General features: G+C 39.7%; 1 protein-coding gene across 8 annotated transcripts; it reads left to right on the top strand.

Moving 5' to 3' along the window:
- The first annotated feature begins 33 nt into the window (after positions 1 to 33).
- Positions 34 to 22,726, top strand: prpf18 (PRP18 pre-mRNA processing factor 18 homolog (yeast)). Of its 8 annotated transcripts, XM_080027228.1 has the most exons (11): positions 10,987 to 11,121; positions 12,223 to 12,300; positions 13,077 to 13,103; positions 14,417 to 14,518; positions 14,619 to 14,732; positions 14,991 to 15,137; positions 16,558 to 16,626; positions 17,032 to 17,172; positions 17,273 to 17,344; positions 17,434 to 17,589; positions 19,510 to 22,726. In XM_080027228.1, exons 1-11 carry the CDS (start codon positions 11,056 to 11,058, stop codon positions 19,588 to 19,590), a joined length of 1,053 nt encoding a protein of 350 aa, XP_079883354.1. In that variant the 5' UTR covers positions 10,987 to 11,055; the 3' UTR covers positions 19,591 to 22,726. The 8 variants fall into 8 exon arrangements, 7 of the variants coding, with proteins under 7 accessions (XP_079883356.1, XP_079883355.1, XP_079883350.1 ...); XM_080027230.1 differs by lacking the exons at positions 10,987 to 11,121; positions 13,077 to 13,103 and adding an exon at positions 34 to 282; XM_080027229.1 differs by lacking the exons at positions 10,987 to 11,121; positions 12,223 to 12,300; positions 13,077 to 13,103 and adding exons at positions 34 to 282; positions 651 to 728.
- The last annotated feature ends 4,203 nt before the right edge of the window (positions 22,727 to 26,929 follow it).

Raw genomic sequence — 26,929 nt, 5'->3', positions numbered from 1 at the left:
TCCTATGAAAATAGGATGGACTGATTGCGTTTTGAAATATGTTTTGTTTATTTATTTTTGTCCTGTGGGTGGCAGCAATGTGCCGCAAAGGCATACAGTCTGCTGGAAATTAAAAGAAGAAGAAGAATTGTCAAGCTAACAGCCTTGCACTAATAGTTCTACGTGAGGGGTTATTTGGTGAATTAAACGAACAAATAGTACAATTACTTTACCGAAATGGACATTATAAAAGCTGAGATTGCCAGGAAAAGGAAACTCCTCGAAGACAAACACCTCGTTGACGTGAGTAACTTATTGAGTTGCTTGTTTTTGTTAGCTTGGTAAAAAAAAAAGCCCTGTTTCTAAAAAAAAGTGCGTAGCATTAACTTCAGTCACGCTGTCTTTGTTTGTATGACAGTATTTTGTCATATTTAGTCCAACACAGAGGAATAAAAGATGGGATTCGTTGGGTAAAATTTAACAATTATGTATAGAAGATTTACACTCTATAACGTTATAGTAAAATAGAAGGAAAGTATGGTATCTTTGTTTTGAGAGCGTTGCCATGTGATGCAACTCTTGTCCTAACTGCTGTTGTATGATTTTTTCTTTGTATGGCATTATATATATATATAAAAGTGCAATAAAAGTTAAATATCTTTCTCCTTCAGGACTCCAAGAAATTCTTCAAAAGGGCTGATCTGGCGCGATCAGAACAAGAGGATTACTTCACAAGAAGCGGATATAAGGTGGATGTCAACATCACTGTCTTTCACACAAACCTATTTAAATCACTACCTTTCTTCATTTCAGTTGTATCTCTACTTCAGCAGGACACTCTTATACTGTGGTTAAAGGTGAAGCCATCGATTCTGGAGATTTATTTTTTTGTCAAAATCACTTTTTGTAAAAATCAGTAAATATATCTCCTCATGATGTGCTACCTGTTTGTACTGTGTGTGCCACGCGCACACTGAAGAAAATTCAATGTTAGTACACATTCTCTGTAAACAGGCATTTTGCTAGATATGGTCGTCCCTCGTTGTTTACATACCCTTTGTTTTTACATACCAGAGCCTAGGCTGTCTATTAACACAATTTGTTTTTGTTCAGCGCACACACAGTATGAACAGGTAGCAGATCATGAGGAGATATTCACTGATTTTGACAAATAAACTTTCTCCAGAATCACTGACTCCCCCTTTAAACATTTTTGCCAGGAAACAGAATCAGGTCAGGCTTTGATGCCCAGAGGGGTATACTACGAAGCGAGATTAAGGGCTGAGCGAGGTCTGTTGAGTCTAAAGCGGTCTAAAGCCAGAATTTTCAGTATCACGAAAGGTGGCTCTCTTTTTACCTGGCTAGATCACCGTGGTAACAGAGGCTGCACGGCTAACCTGCTCAGAGCAGTTTTTGTTTCAGAGTTTGAGCTTAAATTCGGCTCTTAGAGCGCTGCCCTTCAAGGAAACTACACATTTAGAAATCCCGCGGACCTGACAATATTGTCTGAGCGCTACATTCTTCTCACTGAGGAAACTGTTACATCTAAACTTATTGATCAGTAAGTTAATGAACGAAACGAAGCCGTGACATTAGGCTTACAGAGTGAACTGTAACATCGCGCCGGGGCTTTTTGCCACATGCATACAGTTATTGAAAATGTAAAATAGCCTAGACCTACTGTATGCAGCGCCACTCTATGCTCTCCTCTCAAATGATTTTACCTGGCGATCTACACACACTGGCGCTTAATAAAGCGTTCTATAAAATCACAGGTTGCAACATTATTTCACTGCTTCTTTCTTTTCATCAGTAGCGATTACAGTTGGGACGTGACAGGTGACAGCTGTCACAGTTCGGACATCGTTGCAGACTCGCAGGTTAAGCTTCTCACAGTAGATTCATATTTGTCCGAAAAATCCAGACTACAGGTATTTTAATGTAGGCCTATTGGTATTTGTAAGATTCAAATAAAAGGCTAATAGTCTAAATCAAAATTGTATTCATTATGATGTGGCCCAAAACTAAATGATTTTCCATAGGCTATTCATTTGGGGACAGTGTCAGACTTAAATTACATTCTTAAGTGTGGGACTATAGGCGTAGAGCTATAAATATAGCAAAGTAGCATATATATATTAGGCTAAATGGTATAGTGTTTAAATCCGAGTTCAAAGTTGAATTGTTTTATAATGTCACGTTACGCACTGCGAGAACGATCGGCAAGATAAATAAATAATTTCCATGCTGGCAGCATTCCACTCTCCTTAGCCTATTTGCAGTAAGAGTTTTTTTCGGCTCTCTGTTTTCTGCTGTAATAGCCTAATTCAGACTGACAAACTCTTCCTCTTGAATGAAGTTGGCGACACACTTTTGTTTTACTCAGCTGCTCACAATCAGTCCGTTTGTGTAAAGTTAGCGGCACAAGATCAGTCCAGTCTGTGCGGAAGCAGAGTCAAATGACGGCCAAACGCCCCCTCTCATGGGGACGCGCACAGAGCCTGAAGCTGAAACCCTCGTTCAACAAAAGAGGTGGATAACTGCCTTCGTGATACCGGTTAGCTCTGAGCGAGGGTATGTGTTATGTTGAACCAGATCAAAAAAAGAGAGCCGGGCTCTTTTGAGTTTGCTTTGTAGTATACCCCTCTGGTGTACACATTGGTGTTTGTATATTTGTTTACTGTGCTGTTTTTTCCCAACCTGCCTCTGCTGCCTGCATCTGTAGGTTAAGAGAGAGACTCCTGGGAGCCAGGTATGGGACTGCACAGTGAAAGCAGCAGACAGGATGCATGATAAAAGGACTAAACACACTGTCCCAAAGGCTTCTGCTTCCTTGGCACCCTTTCTTAAAGTTTACTCTCTAAAGCCAGTAAAAGTAAAAGCACAAATAACGTGGTGGAATTCTCAGAAATAATCTGTGGTGAGGGCTGGGTGTTTTGGAGCAAGATAATGACATAAATCGGTAAACATATTCTCTTATACAGTATCTGACCTAGAGAACAGGAAAGTTTCTCCAGCTTTCCACTGCTCAATATCCTTTCGTGATCAATATAGTCTCTCCCAGGTCATTTCGAAAATACATTAAGGATTCTATTATATTCTGAATATATTCACTTGCTGAAACCCACCATTGTTGATATTTATGCTTTTAACAATGAATTTTTATTTGCGCAGCACCCCATACGAACTGGACTATATGCTTTCCAGTTAGGTTGTGCAAACTATTTTCTGCAACGATGACTTGTCAGAAAGCAAGGGAACAAGGAAAATAATCCACAGAGCCAAAGTGGGACACAGGCATGGTGTGGATTTGAGAATGGGATACTGAACTGAAAAAAAAAACTACTATAAGTTTCCCCTGGTTTTGTGTCACTGGTTTGCATTGCCTTGTAACAAGCTTCTCTATGGAAAGTTGCATTCTTTGCAGACGTGCAGTGTATATTTTGATTATTTAAGACAGTTTTGACTTCATTTGTTTTTTAGAAGGCTTTTAATTTGTGATCTGTTTCTTTTTGTTCCTTTTAGATTGTGCTCCTTTAGCCACAATCTAAGAGTGTCAGGATGCATGTGCCCTGTTAAAGCATGGTCTGGTGGCATTCTTTGAGTTTCCTTGTTGCCAAAAGAAAAGAAAATAGAATGTGTTTGATTAGGCTATAGGCAGTGCTGCTGTAAGCATACAAATTCCACTAATTAAGAGTTACTAGATAGATGTTAGATTATGCATGCTTTTATGTCGGTAATTTATAAGGTGACTTGTATTCATAGAAGACCCTTTGGTACGATAGGGATGTTAATGTTGGCAACCCAACTATCAGTACCGCACTCAGCAAGACACAGCAGATGCTTTTCAAATGATCCCAGTTTCTTAAATCAGGACCTTCATATTACCCTCCACAACCCTCCAGTAACTCCAATATATCTATTTTCTCTCCACATTGCCCTGAAGATCGATAAGAAGGAACAAGATGAGCCTTCCACCTCAGCCAATCCAGTGTTAGAAATGGAACTAACAGAAGAGAAGCTGCCAATGTCACTGTCACGACAGGAAGTGAGTCAACATAAATAAAAATGAAGACCTACCTCACAGTCATTTGTTCTTCCCATATTACAAATTGAATGTGTCTTCTGCATGGTTGTGTTTTACGTAGGTGATTCGACGGCTTAGAGAACGAGGGGAACCTATCCAACTGTTTGGAGAGTCCGACTATGAAGCCTTCCAGAGACTCAGGAAAATTGAGATTCTGACCCCAGAAGTGAACAAGGTAGGACAAAGTGTATTTTGAAGTGGAACATAACATTATTGGCCATTTATTTTCTATGTGCAGTCACTTAAAGTTTTATAGAAGAATAATTGATAATGTTGTTGCGAGCAAAGCTTAACCACTTATTCCCATGTTCTAGTGTGAATAAAGGTGAATGTTGCTGTTTTAATGGGATTTATTTTAATAGCGTTTTGTATTGTTCCCATTGGTTAAGTACAGTACGCTGATTGACACGGCTTCATGCTACCTCTGCATTTAGGGCTTGAGGAATGACCTGAAAACAGCCATGGACAAGATTGACCTGCAGTACCTGAACGAGATTGTTGGAGGAACAGAGCCAGGAGAAATTGACACACAGCACAACCTAAAAGTGCACGAAGAAAACACCACTATAGAAGAACTGGAGGTACAGTGCATGGTTATATTTGCAGCTAAATTATTCATTACCAATACTTTTAATGTAGTCACTAGAATATTGTTTTAATGTCCAAATGAATCACAAACTGAGTAATGCAAAATGTAACCACTTGTGCCTTTTAAAAATAAATAAAAAATATGTTAAATATCATTGTCAGGTATAAGTAAGTCATGGTTATGATTTATGTCAAATTATGTAATTTGTCCCTGATTCTGAAACCATCTTTAAGGCTATGGGTCAAACACTGGGCAAAGGAGATGATGATGGCGACCAGGATCTTATCTACAAATTTTTGAGGGTAAGTCAAGATGTTTAAAAAATAAATGCACACCTCTACTATGTGTGTTTTTAATGCTGATGTTTATAATTCAATTACAGTATTGATTTGCATTGTTGGTACATATATATGTCAAGGTTTTTTTGTGATGTGGTGTTTTTTTATGCTTTTAGCATAACAAATAATTGTAAAATGTGTCTAGTTTCTGTAATTATGTTAATTGTTTTTAAATAGCCAGAAAAAAAGATGTGTACTTTACTGATTATAGCGACAGCTTTCCAATAAAGGCCGCTAAGAGGCTTAAGTGGGCTCCAGGCAGTTACGCGTCAATCAATTTCCAAGTCCGTTGATGAGTATAGTTTGAGAATTTAATAAATGAAGGCAGAATGACAACTGACGAGGGTATTGAAAACAAATAAATAAAAGATAAACTGCTGTAATTGACGGTTGTTTGACGATAGTTTGTTGGTAAACAGAAAATGGCATCAGGAGCGCCACTAACCCCCTTTGTCTCTTAACCCCCGCCCGCCACAAGTGCACAGGTATATAGATTAAACCACACCCACACCCACATGTGTCAATCAAACGGAAGTGTGTGTAACTTTTCAAAATAAATAATAAACAAATAGACCAAATGTGCATTTTGGCCCCTACACTGATTGCTACCAGGTCATTCAATTGATCATGTTGTCTAATAACCATCACAAAGCAGAAGACGTAATATAAAGACATAAACCCATTTATCACTCAGGTGGTTGTGATTGAGAGTCAATTTACTAAAACCTGTTTCTTGTTGTATTATAGTTTCTTCTTGGTACTTGGGCCAAAGATTTGAACAGCCGGGAGGACCACGTGAAGCGAAGTGTTCAGGGCAAGCTGGCCAGTGCAACCCACTCACAGACCGAGTCTTACCTCAAACCTCTCTTCAGGAAGCTCAGGAAGAAGGTAACATTTGTGGTGATTGTGAAAAAAAGCTACAATGATATTGTTTATAGGGTGTGAATTTATATTTTCCTTTTCTAAACTTACTATTATTTCTTCCAGAATTTACCAGCTGACATCAAAGAGTCAATCACAGACATTATCAAATTCATGTTGGAGAGAGAATATGTCAAGGTATGTCATAATCTGTTTAAAAGTGATTTTGAACTTGTTTAGCCTCTTTAATAATCTAAATGTGTCAACTTATTCATCTATATGTTCAGGCAAATGATGCCTATCTGCAGATGGCCATTGGTAACGCTCCCTGGCCTATCGGTGTGACAATGGTGGGTATCCACGCTCGTACTGGCCGAGAAAAGATCTTCTCCAAGCATGTGGCCCACGTTCTCAATGATGAGACACAGAGAAAATACATCCAGGTGAGAACCTTATCGCTTACAGAAAGTTTAAATGCAATTTTCATTATTTAGCTTTATGAAACATAATTGTATGACTTGGATTCATGAGGGACTATTCACATACTGAAACCTGCTAACACAGTAGCTATATTGCATTTTGAATCATTCTTTCAGTGTACAGTCACAGTAGCTGCATTTGTCATATGTTAATAATGTGTAATTAAAATGACTGCTGAATTTTATAAAAGAGGTCAGGGTTGATGTTGTGGACTGGTCCAAAACAGTAGTTCCTAGACGTTAACAGGATATGTTATACAGTCATTTGCACAATGTTTCTCCTGAAATACTGTAATCATGACATATCAATGTTAATAGGTCGAAGAAATGGCTAAATATGTTTCTAGGCAATTTGAGAAATGAATTCACCTGGTGGAATATAGTTGTCCCATTATTATACTTTTCATTATCAGCTCATATTTCCTTTTTATTTATTTTTCTTCTACAGGGACTGAAGAGGCTTATAACTAAATGCCAGAAACACTTCACAACTGTCCCATCGAAGTGTGTTGAGTACAATGCTTCCTAACTTGGAGCTTTAGCTCAAGTTATACCAAGGCTGTCGGGTCCATTGTACCACAATCCAAAATGGGAATTTGCTTAGAGTTCATGGAATGCCTAATGTGGGGTTTTAGCAGGAATTTCTCAAAAATGTGTATATCATGAGTCTTCAAATAAGAAAGGATTTTGTGGGTGACACAACTGTCCGAGAAATGAATAATTTAAAGACAAGTTTTTGTGAGTAAGACCTGTTTGATACAGACAGAAATGTGTTATTGTGTAAATGTAATGAAATCTCAGATTTAGCTGGAGAAAGCTTGAGACTTATTAGACGTGTGCTTGTGTAACCCAGAAAATTGGGTCCTGTTATAGTTTTTTATTTGCCATATTTTTTCCTTATTTCTCATAAAGTTTACCGTTTCTGTACTTTGTCTGTACTATTCCATTAATTCTCATATTGTTTACCTGTTGGTTCATTAAGCCATCAATCAGGAAGGTAAGCCCCGCCTTTACATAGCTGTCCGTAAATCCCAGAACGATAACACAAGAAGCAGAAAATGAGTCAAACTGTAACAAGTGGCAATTATTAAACTGTATACACACAGAGTTGAAATTGAAGGGAAACATAACTGAAGCTAGGTTTTTTTTGGAGTCATTGGAAACCCTCTTGAGAATCTGGATCGAATTCCCCTTTGACGAAGGGGTGACAAGCCAGTGAACATACCTCCTTATCCAAAGGAGTGGATGGAGATAACGTGCCGAGGAGGAAACCATTCTTCCTTTACCTCCATCACTTGAGTATATCAGGTGAAAGCGCTCTGAAGTGCCACACATGACGACTTGACCTTTTGACTTTTTTGAACTGTTTCTGGCTTGACATTCCCTCTTTTACTAAAGCATGCAGAACTGGCGAACCAAGGAAACTAAAGGAACAAAAACTTAACTTAAAGGAACACTTCAAGGAATTAAAAAAATAATAATTTTATGGACATTTTTCCGACATTTAATGAGAGTTGTTTCTGATTCAATGTTATGGTATATACTGTAAAACATTGCTGCATATTCTTTATTGCACTGAACTCAAATCTATTTTTTTCTACACATTTTAATACAATCAATTTAAAAGTACCCTGTGGCCCCAAGATTCATTGTGTCGTCACTTTATTATTTCCCTCACGAACCTAGTCATTGGTCCATATCAGGGTACTCTACTGTCCCTAAAGGGTTACAAATCTAGGATGGATTTCTTTTGACACAACTGCACTTAAGCAACCTTGACAATTTACTGCATTGAGTTTCACTTTTATTTTTGGTGCATTATTCTTACAAAGTGGAAGTTGTGAAATCAGAGAATGAATCAGTGAACTTACTCACATCTGATGCACATGCCTTCAGTTGGTAAAGAAGTAACTGTTATTGTCGAGTTCCAACATGAGGCTGCAGTCAAAGAGCTTGAGAAACGCTACTTACCTTTTGACCGATCTTGCACTGCACTTGTGAAGTAAGTTCCCCTGTAACCGAAACCTACCTGTCTGAGCTCATGCTTACAACTGAACCAGAAATTACGTCACAGGCTTGTAGCAAGAATGATTGACATGCCTTCACTTGGTAAATAAGTAACTGTTATTGTCGAGCTCCAACATGAAGCTATGTCAATGAGCTTGAGAAACGCTACTCACCTTTTGACCGATCTTGCACTGCAAAACCAGAAGTTGTGGGCCGTATTCAATGCCTATCAAGTGTTTAAAGTTGTGAAGTAGGTTCCTCTGTAACCAAAACCTACCTGTCCGAGCTGAGTGATTTAGCAAAAAGGAGTAGCAGGTCTTTTGAAGTGATTTTGAAGGTGGAGTTGGGTAGGATAGGAGAGTCTGTGGGGAGGGAAGTCTCAGTAAATGTTGCTGAAACCCCTGTAGAACAAGAGTAATTTTCCCCCACAGATGAATCCCAAGCAACACTGTCTTTCTCCCCTAATGGTGAATATGTACAGCCAGTATGTGCCACCCCTCAGCCTACTGTGACTTTCTCAAAAACCATTCAATATGAAGGTAAGAAAATGCAAACCCCCCAGATACCATCCGAACTACCCAGCACACCTGAGATGCAACGTGTCATCGTGGAGAACATCGTAAGAAGCCTTTCTCTGGAAGAGCTCCGCTTGAGACCGCTACCTACCCCTGGCTGGCAGGATTGTCCACATACACATTCAACATCAAATACAGAGCCAGTGTAGTGTATTTCGTTATGACACATTCTAAGATTACTGATAATCAGGAGATTGTTTAATTACATACATAATTAACTATAAGGGGAGCCAGGAGCAGCTCTCGTGGGTATATGTGTGTGCAGGATAAGAATGTGAACTGCTTAGTTGAGGAAGCCCTTAGGGAAAACTTTTGTAGATCATTCAGTTTCACACAACAAAGGAGACTCCGAGGTGACTGTCTTGTGAGGGCAATTTAGGACAGCCTGGTTAAGAGTTAACAGCTAATTTATTGGCCCCTGGCTAAAGGGATTGTCCTAAAGTTACTGAATCAGACTTCTTGGCGCCCCACGAGATATTGCCTCCAGGGATTGATTAACACAGATGTCCTCTGAACAGTATAGGTTGGAGTTAGTTAGGGTCCACCAATCAGGTGTTAGGAGGAGCGGAGCTTACTGACCTAAGGACCAATCAGCTCACTTAGATTTGCAGGTTAAAGGCCACCACAATGCAGGAAGAGACAGGTCTTTTTGCTTACAGGAACTCTTCATAGCTTTTTCTTTTATACATGTACCTCTATTAGTTTTTTGGCTACAAACACTTTAACTTGTATTGGCTTCATTTTGACTGCAGGATGAGTTTTGTTGTTTAAATAAAAGAATTGTTCCTGAGACCTCATCTGCCTCAAACGGCGTCTTCTTTCATCAACCTGCTACCAACGCCATTTTTCTGAGTAAAGGCCGAAAGATTAACAGCACCAGCAAACACAATCTCGATGCAGATGGTCTATGGGTCTAACCTGAAGGCCTCATGGTGTGGTGAAAGATGACACGAGTTTTGAGAAGGAAGGTCGCATCCAAGAGTTCAGATTCCATCTAATGTAATCTTTCAAGGATGTAGGGCCTCAGGTCCTGCTTGCAGACACAGTCGCCGCAACCTGCCAGAAACATATTTCCCGATGCAGAATGACTTGTCTTCCTTAGGGCATGTACAATCTCTTGCCATGTCTCCTGCTGCTATCCCTGTCATGTTTCGAACAAGAGGATTTAAAGAATGGTCTTCTGACAACACCAAAATATAGTCAACCTGAACTTATGCAACCAAAATACCTGCCAATTACATAGCTGACTCCCTTGATCTTCACTTGATCTTGAATTATTGGGAGTGTCTTGAGCTACAAGATGATCTTCTTTACCGAAAGCGCCTGTCTGGAACGGAGATCCTGGTGCAGTTCGTTCTCCCAGAGCCCCTTAGATCCACTGTGTTGCAAAACCTTCATGATGATATGGGCAATCTAGGAATCGCGCAAACAGTTGAACTTGCCAGATTTCGCATCTATTGGCCCAAAATGGCCTTAGAGACTGAGAGGAAAGGGACTTGTGAGAGATGTGTCTGCAGAAAAGCCCCACCTGACAAGGTGGCCCCTCTTGTAAACATCAATACCACCAGGCCATTGGAGCTCCTCTGCATGGACTTCCTCTCAATAGAGCCTGATAGCAAGAACACAAAGGACATTTTAGGGAAAGGACACAGAGCCATACCTGATATGGGACAAGGGGACACAACCAATGAGGTGTCTGAAACCCTTCTCAGGACAGTCTGAACCTGAGGCTTAAGACAGTGATACGAACATGCACACATTTGTAATTACTGGAGCCTAAAATAACATTACATAGGCCTATTTCAAAAACTAGATGGCCTATAGCCCACATTTTTGCTGTTTTATTATGCCCAAAGAATAGTGATTGCTCTTCAAATTATAAGCTTTGATGTTGGTTTAGGCTTATATGATGAATATCTTAAAAAAAATAACAGATAAAATATATATCTCTACGTTTTTATTTTGAAAAAAAAAATCAACAAAGAAAAGTCAATCACAGAAGACTCTTATACTGAAATGTAATTGAGTTTTGTGTTGACTTCCGTTTAAATTGTCTAGCTAAAAGCGTTGTCCTCTTAGTTCTAAATGTCGGGTTTAATTGTTGAATTTAAAGAATAAATAGTATATTTACTTTACCGATATGGACATAATAAAAGCTGAGATCGCCAGGAAACGGAAACTCCTCGAAGACAAACAGCTTGTTGACGTGAGTTACTGATTGAGTTGCTTGTTTTTGTTAGCTTGGTACATTAGCCCTGTTGCTAAAATGTTGCGTTAGCGTTAACATTGTTCAGTAAACAACTGTCTTTGTTTTCAGATGTATCGATAGATGTATTTATACAGTCAGTGTTGAACTGTACGTGCACGTCATATATAACGTGAATGCCCTAGACATAGTAAAATGATAGCAGACTGAGAGTAGTAAATGTGAACACGTAATTTTGGATTATCATCATGTGGCTTTCCTGAAATTTTACTTGATATTCTAACTAAACTCAAGTCACGCTTATCCTAACTGCTTATTTACAGTTTAGTTTAGTTTATTTGTTTATAGTTTCGTGGACAGTCCCCTTTGAGAAGGAGCAGCTTTTAATATTATATTTCTTAATAATCTAGCCGTGCTTGCCTTCCACTTCAAACAATATATCCCACACTCAGAAAAACATCTATTCAATATACAGCTATAACTATAGTTTAGTAGGCTATACGTTCAGAATATAATAATAATCTTCTGTGTGATACAACAATTTGGAATCATGTTTGGAATACGACTAGGTGTTGTCTGCCAGTACAGCAAGTGTGTCATGTGTCGATACTGTTTTTCAGTCTTCTTCAATCCAGATATTGTTGAGGAAACTAAAGTCTCCCTCCTTCATAAACGTCGTTACTCTTTTAATCATGCTCTTCCTTGACTTTTTCTGTTACTGGTCTGGTAAAATAAGCTGTCATGGTACTTTGTAGACTTTGTTTAATTGTTCGTCATGAGACCTCCTCTATCATGCCCATGTGAAACTGGGAATTTGTTATTTAATTGCTTACATGTATTACAGTATGTTGTCACATTTATTCCAACACATAGGAATTAAAGATTATTTCCCTTGGGTAAAATTGAACAATTCTTAATTGAAGATTTACAACATATAACTTTATAGTAGAATAGAAGGAAAGCATCTGGTATCTTTGTTCTGAGAGCGTTGCCATGTGATGCCACTCTTGGCCTAACCGCTGTATGATATTTTCTTTTTATAACACAATAAATACATCTAGTTTCAACGTGCAATAAAAGTTAAATATCTTTCTCCTTCAGGACTCCAAGACATTCTTCAAAAGGGCTGATCTGGCGCGATCGGAACAAGAGGATTACTTCAGAAGAAGCGGATATAAGGTGGATGTCAACATCACTCTGTCTCTCACACAAACACAATCTAAATCACTGCTTTTCTTCAGTCCAGTTTTATCTCGTGTTTAGTTGGACACTCTTATACTGTGGTTAAAGGTGGAGTCGTCGATTCTGGAGAATGTTTTTTTTTGTCAAAATCACATTTTATCAAAATCAGTGAATATCTCCTCATGATACTCTACCTGTATGTAGGCTACTGTGTGTGTGTGTGTGTGTGTGTGTGTGTGTGTGTGTGTGTGTGTGTGTGTGTGTGTGTGTGTGTGTGTGTGTGTGTGTGTGTGTGTGTGTGTGTGTGTGTGTGTGTGTGTGTGTGTGTGTGTGTGTGTGTGTGTGTGTGTGTGTGTGTGTGTGTGTGTGTGTGTGTGTGTGTGTGTGTGTGTGTGTGTGCTGAAAAAAAATCTGTTGTTAATACACAGCCTAGGCTCTGTAAACGGGCATTTTGCTAGATATGGTGGGCCCCTTTGTTTACGTACCCTTATTTTACATACCAGTTTACAGAATCTAGGCTGTGTATTAACACCAGATTGTTTTTCCAGTGCACACACAGTACATACAAGTAGGGGATCATGAGGAGATATTCACCGATTTTGACAAAGTGATTTTGACAGGAGTTCTCCAGAATCACTGACTCCCCCTTTAAACACGTTTGCCAGGAAACAGAATCAGGTCAGGCTTTGATGCCCAGGTGTACACATTAGTGTTTGTATATTTGTTTACTGTGCTGTTTTTCCCCAACCTGCCTCTGCTGCCTGCATCTGTAGGTTAAGAGAGAGACTCCTGGGAGCCAGGTATGGGACTGCACAGTGAAAGCAGCAGACAGGATGCATGATAAAAGGACTAAACACACTGTGTCCCAAAGGCTTCTGCTTCCTTGGCACCCTTTCTTAAAGTTTACTCTCTAAAGCCAGTAAAGGTAAAAGCACAAATAACGTGGTGGAATTCTCAGAAATAATCTGTGGTGAGGGCTGGGTGTTTTGGAGCAAGATAATGACATAAATCGGTAAACATATTCTCTTATATCTGACCTAGAGAACAGGAAAGTTTCTCCAGCTTTCCACTGCTTAATATCCTTTCGTGATCAATATAGTCTATCCCAGTTCATTTCGAAAATACATTAAGGATTCTGTTATCTTCTGAATATATTCACTTGCTGAAACCCACCTTGTGCTTCCAATACTCCACCATTGTTGATATTCATGCTTTTAACAATTCATTTATATGCGCAGCACCCCCTACGAAAACTGGACTATATGCTTTCCAGTTATGTTGTATACACTATTTTCTGCAACAATAACTCAGAAAGCAAGGGAACAAGGAAAATAATCCACAGAGCCAAAGTGGGACACAGACATGGTGTGGATTTGAGCATGGGATACTGAACTTAAATAAAAAATAATTCAGTTATCAAGCTGCACTTCTTATTTTGCCCATAATCTTTGACAGAAGTTTTAAAATGTAAACCTACTACAAGTTTCCCCTGGTTTTGTGTCACTGGTTTGCATTGCCTTGTAACAAGCTTCTCTATGGAAAGTTGCATTTCTGTTTGAGGCTTAAAATGTTAAACTTATCAAGCTATAGTCTTTGCACACATGCACTATACTGTGTTTATTTAAGAAAGTTTTGACTTCATTTGTTTTTTAGAAGGCTTTTTTATTGTCCGTTTCTTTTTGTTCCTTTTAGATTGTGCTCCTTTAGCCACAATCTAAGAGTGTCGGGATGCATGTGCCCTGTTAAAGCATGGTCTGGTGGCATTCTTTGAGTTTCCTTGTTGCCAAAAGAAAAGAAAATAGAATGTGTTTGATTAGGCTATAGGCAGTGCTGCTGTAAGCATACAAATTCCACTAAATTAAAGTTATGAGATAGATGTTAGATTATGCATGCTTTTTTTTCTGTAATTTATAAGGTGAATTGTATTCATAGAAGACCCTTTGGTACGATAGGGATGTTAATGTTGGCAACCCAACTATCAGTAACGCACTCAGCAAGACACAGCAGATGCTTTTCAAATGATCCCAGTTTCTTAAATCAGGACCTTCATATTACCCTCCACAACCCTCCAGTAACTCCAATATATCTATTTTCTCTCCACATTGCCCTGAAGATCGATAAGAAGGAACAAGATGAGCCTTCCACCTCAGCCAATCCAGTGTTAGAAATGGAACTAACAGAAGAGAAGCTGCCAATGTCACTGTCACGACAGGAAGTGAGTCAACATAAATAAAAATGAAGACCTACCTCACAGTCATTTGTTCGTCCCATATTACAAATTGAATGTGTCTTCTGCATGGTTGTGTTTTACGTAGGTGATTCGACGGCTTAGAGAACGAGGGGAACCTATTAGACTGTTTGGAGAGTCCGACTATGAAGCCTTCCAGAGACTCAGGAAAATTGAGATTCTGACCCCAGAAGTGAACAAGGTAGGACAAAGTGTATCATGTCACTATAAGCCATAACTTTTCTATGAGCGGTCAACTTTACCGAAGCAAATTTCAAAATTATACCGTCAACAAAGCTTGAGACAAGTTCTGTGAAGTTTTGATCACGTATTCATATGTTGTCAATAAAGGTGAATGTTGCTGTTTTAATGGGATTTATTTTAATAGCGTTTTGTATTGTTCCCATTGGTTAAGTACAGTACACTGATTGACACGGCTTCATGCTACCTCTGCATTTAGGGCTTGAGGAATGACCTGAAAGCAGCCATGGACAAGATTGACCAGCAGTACCTGAATGAGATTGTAGGAGGAACAGAGCCAGGAGAAATTGACACACAGCACGACCTCAAAGTGCATGAAGAAAACACCACTATAGAAGAACTGGAGGTACAGTGCATAGTAATATTTGCAGCAAATGTATTCATTTCTAATTCTTATTTATGTAGTCACTAGAATATGTTTTTGTTGTCCAAATGAATCACAAACTGAGTAATGTAACATTTAATCAGTTGTACATAAAAATAAAATAAATTATGGTAAATTTAGGGGAGAACGAGGTCGATAGGCACACTTTTTACTCTAGTGTGAATTGCTCATCACCAAAAAATCTTTCAATAGTCATTCCTACATTAAAGCCACTACGAGTAACATGGTCCGTTGGCGGCCCTTTTGGACAAAAGCGGTAGTATTTTTACGACGCCCACTGTCGCAAAGCTGTTTTCTAGCTCGTGCCAGGCGTGCGAGTGTTAACTGAGAAGGGCGCAATATAGTGCATATCCGTGTGTTGAAAGTGTGAGGGCACGGACTCTTTTCGGCTCCGTGAGAGTGGTTAGTGACACTGCATCAACTAATGCCAGTCAGTGCCACACACACCTGATTGCAATGAGTTGATGCTGCAGTGTCACCTAACTACTCTCTCTTACGAAGCTGAAAGATTACGTGTCCTCACAGAAAGCGAATGAACGAGAGACGGCAGTTAGTATGGATCACGATGAGGTAATGTGTTTGTGTTGTTGATGTAAATAATGACTATTTCAGGTGAATAATGGTTATCTGATGATGGTGAAGCAAAGCAAACTTTGTGTTAGTACCAACCGCTCATTCATTTAGGAGTAAACACTGCAGTCTAGTTCACTCCTGTGAAATTGTTACGGGACCGTCAATACTATCCCGTGTCAGTTTGGAGCTGAGCCGCGCCAAACTCACACCCAGCTGACACACGGCTAAATCAGCTGTGTGTCAGCTTGAGCCTATTCCTTGCGAGCCACGTGTCGAGCAGCAAAAATACAGTAAATATTATGTTTCACATCGTAGGCTACAAGCCACACATTGACACAGGCCTACATATTATAACCATATGAAACAACAATAATTTTATGTTTTTTTATTCTATTTATAGGCTAGATGTAGGCCTATTTATTTATTTATTATTTTTAACCCCATATCGTATCAGTTATATATTTTGCAGTTTTCACTTCGTGCTTCCTGCTTCTCTCCACCCCAGAATGTCTGTCCAATGAATGAATGACCTCAGATCACGTGTGGTTTTACCTCTTAATGCTGGTTAAGCAAGTGAACTAGCGGACTTTCCCAGTGTGAATACACCCTTACTCCAAAGCAGACTATGTAGGTGACCTCTGATCCCAATTCTGGACAAAATTTCAGATACAACGCCTTCTGGTGGCAAGATATAACGAATGTGACAACCAACCCATGTGACAACTAACCCCGTTCTCCCCTAATTGTCGGCTAAAGTAAGTCATGGTTATAAATGTAATTTGTCCCTGATCCTGTAACTATCTTTAAGGCTCTCGGTCAAACACTGGGCACAGGAGATGATGATGGCGACCAAGATCTTATCTACAAGGTTTTGAGGGTATGTCAAGACGTTTAAACAATGCTGTGCTTTTGATCTAGAGGGAGCTGTTGGATAAAACATTTTTTTACACCACTACTATGTGTGGTGTTAATGTTGATGTTCATAATTAATTTACAGTATTGATTTGCGTTGTTGGTACATAGATGATATTACAAGGTATTTTGGTGATGGGGTGTTTTTCTTTGATGCTTTAAGCAGAACAAATAATTGTACAATGTGTCAAGTTTCTGTAATTATATTAATTGTTTAATTACTGATTGCTTCCAGGTCATTCAATTGATCATGTTGTCTAATAACCATCACAAAGCAGAAGACGTAATATAAAGACATAAACCCATTTATCACTCAGGTGGTTGTGATTGAGAGTCAATTTACTAAAACCTGTTTCTTGTTGTATTATAGTTTCTTCTTGGTACTTGGGCCAAAGATTTGAACAGCCGGGAGGACCACGTGAAGCGAAGTGTTCAGGGCAAGCTGGCCAGTGCAACCCACTCACAGACCGAGTCTTACCTCAAACCTCTCTTCAGGAAGCTCAGGAAGAAGGTAACATTTGTGGTGATTGTGAAAAAAAGCTACAATGATATTGTTTATAGGGTGTGAATATTATTTTTCAATGTTCTAATCTCACTATTATTTCTTCGAGAATTTAACAGCTGACATCAAAGAGTCAATCACAGACATTATCAAATTCATGTTGGAGAGAGAATATGTCAAGGTATGTCATAATCTGTTAAACAGTGATTCAACCTTGTTAGCCTCTTTTATAAATTAAAAAATGTTTCAACTTATTCACTTTATGTTCAGGCAAATGATGCCTATCTGCAGATGGCCATTGGTAACGCTCCCTGGCCTATCGGTGTGACAATGGTGGGTATCCACGCCCGTACTGGGCGAGAAAAGATCTTCTCCAAGCATGTGGCCCACGTTCTCAATGATGAGACACAGAGAAAATACATCCAGGTGAGAACCTTATCACTTACAGAAAGTTTAAATGCAATTTTCATTATTTAGCTTTATGAAACATAATTGTATGACATTGATTAATAAGGGACTATTCACATACTGAAACCTGCTAACACAGCAGCTATTTATTTTTTATTTTTTTAAAGATTATTCTTTGGCATTTTTTACTTAATTAGACAGACTTGGAGAGACAGAGTTGAAATGGGGAAAAGAGGGGAAGACAAGCAGAGAACGACCCAGGCTGGACTCAGACCCGGGTCTGCTGCGAGGCCTGAGCCTCTAGGGGGGCGCTCTAACCACTACACCACGAGCGTCCCCAAGCTATTTTGCATTTTGAATGATTCCTTTCAATGTACAGTCACAGTAGCTGCATAAATTGTCATATGTTAATAATGTGTATTAAAATGACTGCTGAGTTTTATAGAAGCGGTCAGGGTTGATGGCTGTGGGCTGGTCCCAAATAGTAGTTCCTAGAAGTTAAAGGTCACATATTATGCTAAATGCACTTTTTAAATGTGTTCCAACATATCCATGGGTTCACGGTGTGCCTAGAGACTGGCAAAATATCCAAAAAAATAACAATCTCTCCTTTTCTCACTCTCCCCCTTTCTGAAACCCCCACCCCTCCCCCCAATATACTCCGTTCAGAATTCTCGCGGTTTATGACGTCATAAACTGCACAGCCACATCCCCATATTTTCTTTATATGACCATGCTTCCCCCCCACATTAGCAGTAGTCTATGATAACCCCACCCCCCCATTTCTTATTGGTCCACGGCCCCGAGATCCTCTGGAAAATTTTCCGAGCGACAGCCATGTTGCTTTCCCCGCTAAGCGACAAGATGCCCATAGTACAGCCTGAATGTTACATACACGAATACACTAATTTATCTTAACCACAGCAGTCTATTAATGCCTCGTTTTTAATAACACAACGGATAGGAAGCTACCTGTGCTTTTTTTTAAACGGTGAAACTAAAATAATAGTTTTTATTGGTAGTTTTGCCTGACAGGTGTATAGCTATTAGCTTTGGGACAAGCAACCAGCTTTTGCTCATAACACGCTGTTTATATTCCCCACAGCAGTCTGAAAATGACTCGTTTTTAACATGACAAAGGGTGAGAAGATATTCCTGTAGAAATCACACTTTGAAGCTACTGTTTTCACTGGTTTAAATCGTCTGAGTCTTATTTTTAGCGTTAGCGCCCATGTAGCTTCGGTTGTAGCACCAAGTTTTGCTCCTAATACACTAACTTAGCTTTCCCCTTGCAGTCTAATAATGACTCGTTTTTAACATGACAAAGGATGGGAAGATATTCATGTAGAAATCAAACTTTGAAGCTACTGTTTTCACTGGTTTTAATCATGTCAGGTCATGTCAATTTGTTAAAAGTATGGCTTAGCTCCGGGTAAACACTGTGTTCGCAGTCACGCAGTGTCTCTCTAGTATCGCGAGAGCATGGCAGAGACGGTGGGAGAGCCCCATGGACATATAAAGAAAGCCCGGCAGAGAGGTGGGAGGGGCCAGCCAGATCGCACAAATATAGGTCATCCTGAGACCAGAGGACAATCAGGGTATAGAGGCTTGCTACAATAAATGATCTGAACGGGTTTTTCAGCAAACATCTAAAAAAATAAGTATTAGGGACTACTTAGACCATATAAAATTGACAGCAAAGTGCATAATATGTGAGCTTTAACCGATTATGTTATACAGTCATTTACACATCAATATTTCTCCAGAAATGCTGTTATCATGACATAGTATACATATTAATGCTAATGGTTGATGAAATAGCTTCATGTTTTTTTAGGCAATTTGAGAAATGAATTCACCAGGGGGAATATAGTTTTTATATTTTTCATTATCAACTCACATTTCCTTGTTTTTTGTTTTTTGTTTTTTCTTCTACAGGGACTGAAGAGGCTTATGACTATTTGCCAGAAACACTTCACAACTGTCCCATCAAAGTGTGTTGAGTACAACGCTCTTTAACTTGGAGCTTTAGCTCAAGTTATACCAAGGCTGACGGGTCCATTGTTCCACAATCCAAAATTGGAATTTTCCCCATCAGTTACTATAGAGTTCATGGAATGCCTAATGTGAGGTTTTTAACAGGAATTTCAAAAAAGTTTGTATATCATGAGTCTTCAAGCAAGAGAGCATTTTTTGGGTAATAACTGTCCGAGAAAGGCATAATTTAAACAAGAGTTTTGGTCCTTAAATAGAGACAAAAAATCGTAATTGTAAATGTAACCTGTGTGTGTTCTTACAAACTTGCATGTGTATCTGAGTGGTCAAAAATATGTTGCAGGAAATGTTAAAAAAAAGTTAAAAGTTAATTCACTTCTATTCATAATGGATTACATACGTTTTTCAAGTATTTATTTTCATGACCTGGTGACAAAAGTGTAATTTGCAATAGAACATCCCGTTGTGTAAGTTTTATTGCACCTGAGATATTTCAGTTCTTAATGCTTAATTGACTGCAATGAAATCATTGCAGAATCAGTTTAATGTGCATTATTTTTTCTTTTAAAGGTTCTCAGAGGAACTTTCAGTTTGTGTAAATTCTTGCACCCCTTTTGGACAAATGCAGCAGTGTTTTTACTACACCAGCTGTTGTTCCTGGGTGAGCATACATATGACAATGGCATTAAGAAAAAGTATTCTTTGCGCTGAGGGTTTCTGTTACATGTAAATTATGATCATCAGAGGAAAAATTAGACTGTTAAAAGTTCCTCGTTGCACCTTTTAATGTTTACTGAAAACTGAACCAAACAATGTGTCCCTGTACTGCCTTACTAAGAAAGTGTTCTTTTATTTCACCAACTGTTGCCATTGCTTTTTAATACAGGGTAAAAAGATAATTTCCCTTCTTCAAGATCCATTTCATTGAGATGTGTTCTTGTATTCTGCTACTAGACTGCTGAATGGGACTTTTATGTTGCATAGTTTTTGTTTTGTGGGTCTGCAGGGAAACGGTAATTAAGGACTCTCTGTACATTTGGTATTGCCTGCTGTGTGACTGAAGAACTCACTGGAGACAGCCATCCAAGATACTTGATTTGCTATTACTGATGTGATGGAAACCTTCCAGTACCTTGCTTAAATGTCCACATCCAGCGTTAAACCCTGACCTTATTAGACTCAGTAACCATGGTGATCTGATCTGTTCCTTATGGTCATAGTGTGTTCTTGGCTGCCTGAACAGACGTCATTACAGTTTCAGTCCGTCAGCACTGGACACCTACTTGAGACTCAGCCGGACAGGTTGACACTTGGAAATGCAAATAGCGTGATCCAGTGCATGTTTGTTTTTTGACTTCACATTGCCAACTTTCAGCCCCCACATCACCTGCAATAGACAGACACATTTGAACTCAAGAAATAAGAAATCAATTTATCAGAAGTCATTACATGTGTTCACCCATGGACTAATGTATCTGCCTGTCCTTGAAATCACGCCAAAAAGTAAATTATTAATTTCATGTGGACATCCTGGAGATTTAAAAAAATAATACAAACACAATAATAACTTGTGGATCTTTACAGTCACTGTGATGCAAAGTAAAATAATGTGGAAGATTGTCAGCGCATCAAGCACAACATGGCCTGGTGTTTTGGTGTGTGACAGCAGGAAAAGCTCACTGTGGTACTTTGGCAGATGGGAGACTCATCAGTCCGAAACACATGCTGATACAGTGGTCAGTAAGGACATTACTACTGGCTTAGAGATAGCACAATTCCCCCCGAATTGTGCAGGAAAGTCTGTTTAGGGTAAATAGGGAAAGAATGGGCTCCTTGTGGAGGAAACAGGGCTTAAGAGGCATTGCATTTTGGACACACTGCAGTGTTCAGGCTTGTATGGTCAAAACAAGCACTACTGAATGATTCTGGTATTTTTACAATGCCCTGACTGATCAGTGTGTTTTTAGGGTTTTTAGTTGTTTGTGACAATGGACTTCTTACATCTGACATTGATTCATTTGGCATCAGAGTAGCTGATATGTTTCTGTGACACTTTCTGCTCAATGAAAATGTCTCTGCTTGCGTCAGTTTTTGAATCTCAAAAACACAGCGCCCCGATTCTTGCAAAGTCGTTGTCATTGTCTCTCGATTGTCCACTTCGTTTCACATATCTTGTCCAAACTGTTCAAATACTTTGTAAAGCCTGCAAACTAATAGGTGGCCTCATCCCATCTTGTCAGTGACCCTTATGTGGATATGCTGATTTAATAATGCTTCAACTCACTGACAACAACAAGGGTTTGTATTCATTATGGGTGGCCCAATTTTTTTCTCTCTAATGATCTATGAATGGCCATTTTACTGGCTGTAAGATGGTGGGCACGCTGATAAACAAAAAGCCCTGCTCTCTGTGCTCCTTTTGTTTAGGCGTAGGATTGTGTTGGAGTAGGACATGTGAGGGATCCACTCAGTGTCATTAACACATTCAAATCCCCAGGCTTCGTGGAAGGATTATCTCCAGGGCCCCTGTGAAACTGCATAATATTAGCATGCCAATGTGGAAATCAAAGCAAAAGTGTTATCTAATTGTTTCCGAGTATATTATTTCATTGTACACTATGTGAGGAAGTACTTTTGAGATGCTCTTCATCTAATCTAAAAAAACAAACATCTAAGACCTATAGAAGCATGATTTAGTCAGGTGTTTAACTTTTATACATGTCGTCAGAACATTTGGCTATTCATTTTTCTTACAAAACTGTCCCTTCAACTCATTCTGCATTCAGCTATGACAACGCTTTAGTCCAATAATGAGATCCTCACTGCACCTTTATGGAATATTTTCATCTCCTCATTTTGTATCCAAGTGGCCGCTCTCCATTCATCAGTAAGGCAAATGCCATTTCTGTGGTTACCTGCCAGCTTGCAGGTCTTACCTATAATTAGAGCTTAGTTTCTCCTATCATCTGGACTGGCTGGACAGCATGATGGTTGCCAGGCACCTGCAGAGGTGGAAACCAATTACTGGTGCAGGCATAGTGTATTACACCGACACCTCTCTCTCTCAGAATGTGTTTGTCCCTCTTTCACCCCTCACTTTCTCTTTGCGTCCCTGGTAATTTGAGGCAAGACACTGCAGGTGAATAAGGGAACATTGTTAACGTGCAGATATAAACATGAACCTCTGCCACTTGATTACTTACATAATCTTTTTTTTATTACAATTTTTTTCAGGAAAGTTTTAATAAATATGGAAATGTAGGGCCTACTAAATATGTGTGAATTCTCATCTCTTTAAAACCAATAAAGCTAGATGTCGGATAAAGTTAAAATCTTTATTTAATTTTGACATCAGTTTCCAAAGTTTTTACAGAACAGATTATGGATACACCCTTCTTTATTTCTATAAATGAAAAAATACTATGTACAGGTAGCCTAAATTAAAAATGCATTTTTGACGTGTTTTTAAGAAGACAATGTATCATGAAATAGGCGATTAGCAACACATGAACAAGTCCCTTGTAATAAGCTTCAGAATAGTCCTAAGAATGGTTATAGAATGTTATCATTATGTAGACGTTATTGTATTATTTGTAAGCTGTAAGCAACTTTTGTTGCAGAGTATCGAAAAAACTAAACATATTCTGAGATAATGGCCGTAAAAGATGGTTGTAGAAATATACAGACACAAACAGTCAAGTTATAGTAAATAAACCCCTTGATGTAAGTGTCGATCTTTTATACTAGTAAAGAAGTGCATGCATAAACATGCCTATAAACGACCATACTTGTCAGTCATAGTTAAAGACAGTTATTACGTGAAGCTCTCTGTCGGCCTCCCGTGAAAGAGACACTTAGGTAAATTGATGTCGTCACCACCTCATAGTGCTCATTTTATTGACGGGGCTCAAATGTGGCTTAAAGGTTAGAGCCTTCATTAAACCTTTTGATGAATGCTGTGCACTGAGGTCATTCAAGGGTGGCAGCAGAGAGGATGAGGAATGGGATATGGCATTTGATTTCAGTGACAGAATATGACACCGAATGCTGTTCCTCCGTAATTATTTATTCAGCGTCTTTTAGCGGCTTCTCAAAGTAGGCCTACAAGGTTCAAGGTAGAATGGTCCTTCTCGCCATATAATATAGCTATGTCGAATAGCTGACAGGAGAATGACATCGTGTTCCTTCAGTGCTGGGGTGTTTACAGGACCAGATTTAATTAAAAGACAAAACAAAATTAATGACACATGTAAAAATGTAGGCTATTATTGAAACCAGTAGCCTATACATTCCTACGTAAAAAAAAAGTGCATTAGAAAATAACAGTAGGCTACACGGACATTGTGTGCCATTAGTTAGGAAAGGTCTGTTAGAGGTCACTTGTCCATCCACACTGCAGAAAAAAAGGTAATAAAATAAAAGAGCAGAGACCTGTTCTGCTACTTTTCTTGTGTCATAACAATCATTTTCAGCTGCAGAACCCTGACAGGAAGACATATTTTCAAATAAATACGTCTCGTCTGAGGAGCCATCACCATGGTGAAGTGAGTTCAGGGACAGGGAGGGAAAGGAAAGAAAGGAGACACACAAACGTCCTTAGACAGTGATTAACATGGTCCTAGGAGAGATGTAGTCAAATGAAATGGAAATGCATGACACAGGAGGGATCAGAGAGGATGTGGAGCTTCCTGCAAGAAAATTTGACATCAACATCTTCTCTACGCTGGCATTTTCTCCACGGTTAGTCGCCAGTCCTTTCCTTTACTTTAGAACAGGGGTGTCCAAACTACGGCCCGCGGGCCGCTTTTTATTGGCCCGTGGCCGATTTAAAAAATATAATGTAATATGGCCCTTTGAATTTTTTTTATTTTTTATATATTTTTTTTTTGCATTTCTTAGTTAACCCACTAGTGCAGGGGCGTCAAACACTGATTGATTGGCCCGTGGCACATTTTAAAAATATAATGTAATATGGCGCTTTTAATTTTTAAATCATTTAAATGCACTCATTATATTACAGAGAAATATGTCCCATTAAAGAAAAAGAGCAACAAGCCCATCCCAGAGGACCCTGCATAATATTTTATTTTAAATTAATATTATTATGGAAAATCTATGTGTCCTTCTCCAATAGCTTCTAATTCATCTGACACAGTGTCTCCATTTTTTTTTCATACAAAATTCTTCAGATTTAGCCTCTTAATTTCCCTCTCAAAGTGCACCAGATTCATGCATTTCACTTTAAAAACTTTAAAAAATCTCCCGGGGGGGCATACCCCCGGACCCCCCTAGGAGGGTCGGGACCTCGGCTGGATACCATTTTCACCCTGCTGGACATTGGACGCAAAGGCAGAAAACACTGGGTGTATCATTGGCATATAAACAAGGGGGGGGGGGGGGGGGGGGGGATGTGTATGTTTAATGCGCAAGGAAAGTGTTGCCGTGAAGAAGGATTCCAATTTACAAAGACACTATGAAACTAAACATCAGAGCAGCTGCATGTCCTGATAAATGTGTTATTTTTGCAAAGTGGCCCGGCCCTTCGTAGATTTTTCTGTATGTGGCCCTCAGTGAAAAAAGTTTGGACGCCCCTGCTTTAGAATATAATGCCTCCATGTTGTTTGCACACGTTGTCTGCAATACATCCCGTTTTGTCCACCATCACATAATTACATAATTTTAGTTTTACCAATCAACAGTTCAATAAAGTGCTAATGCATTAAAATCTCAATAAGTTTTTGAAAATAAATGGTTTAATCAATAAAATCCTGTGCAAGAGAGAGAGAGAATCGACCTCACTTATTTTAGAAACAGTAAATCGATAGTTTCTCAGAGTAAAACAAAAGCGCATTGTCTGGCCCCTGCAGTTTGCCGATAAGCATATTGGATTTTAGGAATGGAGGTTCGCATGCCTGCAGCTATAGTTTTCAAATGATTTGATGAAGTGTAGTCCTGGCACTCTCAGAAAGATGAACGATTCAAACCTCTACACGTTGAATGCTGGGACAGTAGACTGCTCATGTTTTGCGGACGTTTAGACACACACTTAGAGTGAGTGAGAGAGAGAGAGAGAGAGTGTGAGAGAGAGAGAGAGAGCGAAGAGGACGCGTGTGGCAAGTCGCAGCCGGTGTCGGCTGTGCGCGCTGATTTGAAAGCCCCGCTTATCTCTTTCGGTGACTGCCATAACAATATGATGAGAGGAAGTTCGGCAAATTAATTGAGGTGGAGGGGGGGCATAGATCTCCCACTTTAATCTCGCCTGGCACACATTACACAGCGTAATTTTGATGCTCGCGGTATGGACGAGTTGCAGGCAGCAGAAAACGCTGGAGTTGGCGAAGGCGGCGGCATCGGGGTTGACATCAACACGGAGGAGAGGTACCGCGCTCTGGCCTATGACACCGCTCTGAGCACCCTGGTGGCGGTGCTGGTGTACGTGGTGGTGAAAGTGAGCCTTGACGGCATCCGGCAGTGGCGCTCCAGCATCTCGGTGCTGATCGTGGGCTCGGGACCCGTGGGGCTGACGGCCGCGCTGGTCGCTGTCCGCTCGGGGAAGGTGCTGAAACTGACCGTGCTGGACGAGAGGTACCGGTCCGCCCTGCTCTGCCGGCCCCAGCAGATCGCCCTGGATCCCCGCAGCGTCAAGTTCCTGCTGGGACTCGGCGTGGACTTTGACAACATGGAGGGCTGCTGGCACAACGAGCACTTCTTCACCCGGATAGGCGTGTTCCAGGAGTACCTGCTGAGCATCCTGGAGCAGAAGAAGCAGAAGGTGGACGTCAAGGTGCAGTTGGGAACTAAGGTATGTAGTATAGCCTCTTTGCTGATTTCAAAACTCACAGTTTTCTCCAATCATTTGTATGGCTCTGTATGTAACATGTAATAGATTACACAGTTGCATCCCAAAGCAATTCCCACAGTAATAAACAGGGCTCAATTCTCAAAATAATCCTCAATAATCATCTGTCTGGTAACCAGGCTACAAATCCTGTGTTATACAACTTTAAATCCCCGTTTTGCAATCTGTTAACTTTGCTTGGGACAGCACTGACGTGGCAAAACTGTGTGATGATGAGGAGAGAGAGAGACAGAGAGAGACTCCACATCTCACACTACCTCGTCTTGTAATGACTGTACCTCCACAGTCTGTCAAAACCTGATCCTCCCTAAGTGGCAGCGGTCAAAGAAAACAGGCTGGTGTGTGTGCCTGCCTCCACCTCTGTTAGCTATCAGTGGTGATGGTGACAGAGATGTCTTTTCCTATGTCCAATCATAAAGCCCCCAAGTGAACCAGCTGTCTGATTATGTAGCTCACTCCATTCTTCCCCTGACATTTAAAGGGCCTTTTGGTTCTTTCGCTCGC

This window comes from Ammodytes marinus (assembly GCF_949987685.1).
Source record: "Ammodytes marinus genome assembly, chromosome: 5".
NCBI lineage: Eukaryota > Metazoa > Chordata > Actinopteri > Uranoscopiformes > Ammodytidae > Ammodytes > Ammodytes marinus.
Note: the sequence above shows the minus strand (reverse complement) of the source record. Positions and strands in the feature narration are given on the sequence as shown.

What these genes read in the sequence shown, in the direction of transcription:
- prpf18 (XM_080027228.1), top strand. Translation starts at nt 11,056, where the DNA reads ATGGACATAATAAAAGCTGAGATCGCCAGGAAACGGAAACTCCTCGAA. An exon ending in TGGAGAGAGAATATGTCAAG is followed by an intron (nt 17,345 to 17,433) that starts GTATGTCATAAT and finishes CTTTATGTTCAG; the next exon opens with GCAAATGATGCCTATCTGCA. An exon ending in CACAGAGAAAATACATCCAG is followed by an intron (nt 17,590 to 19,509) that starts GTGAGAACCTTA and finishes TTTCTTCTACAG; the next exon opens with GGACTGAAGAGGCTTATGAC.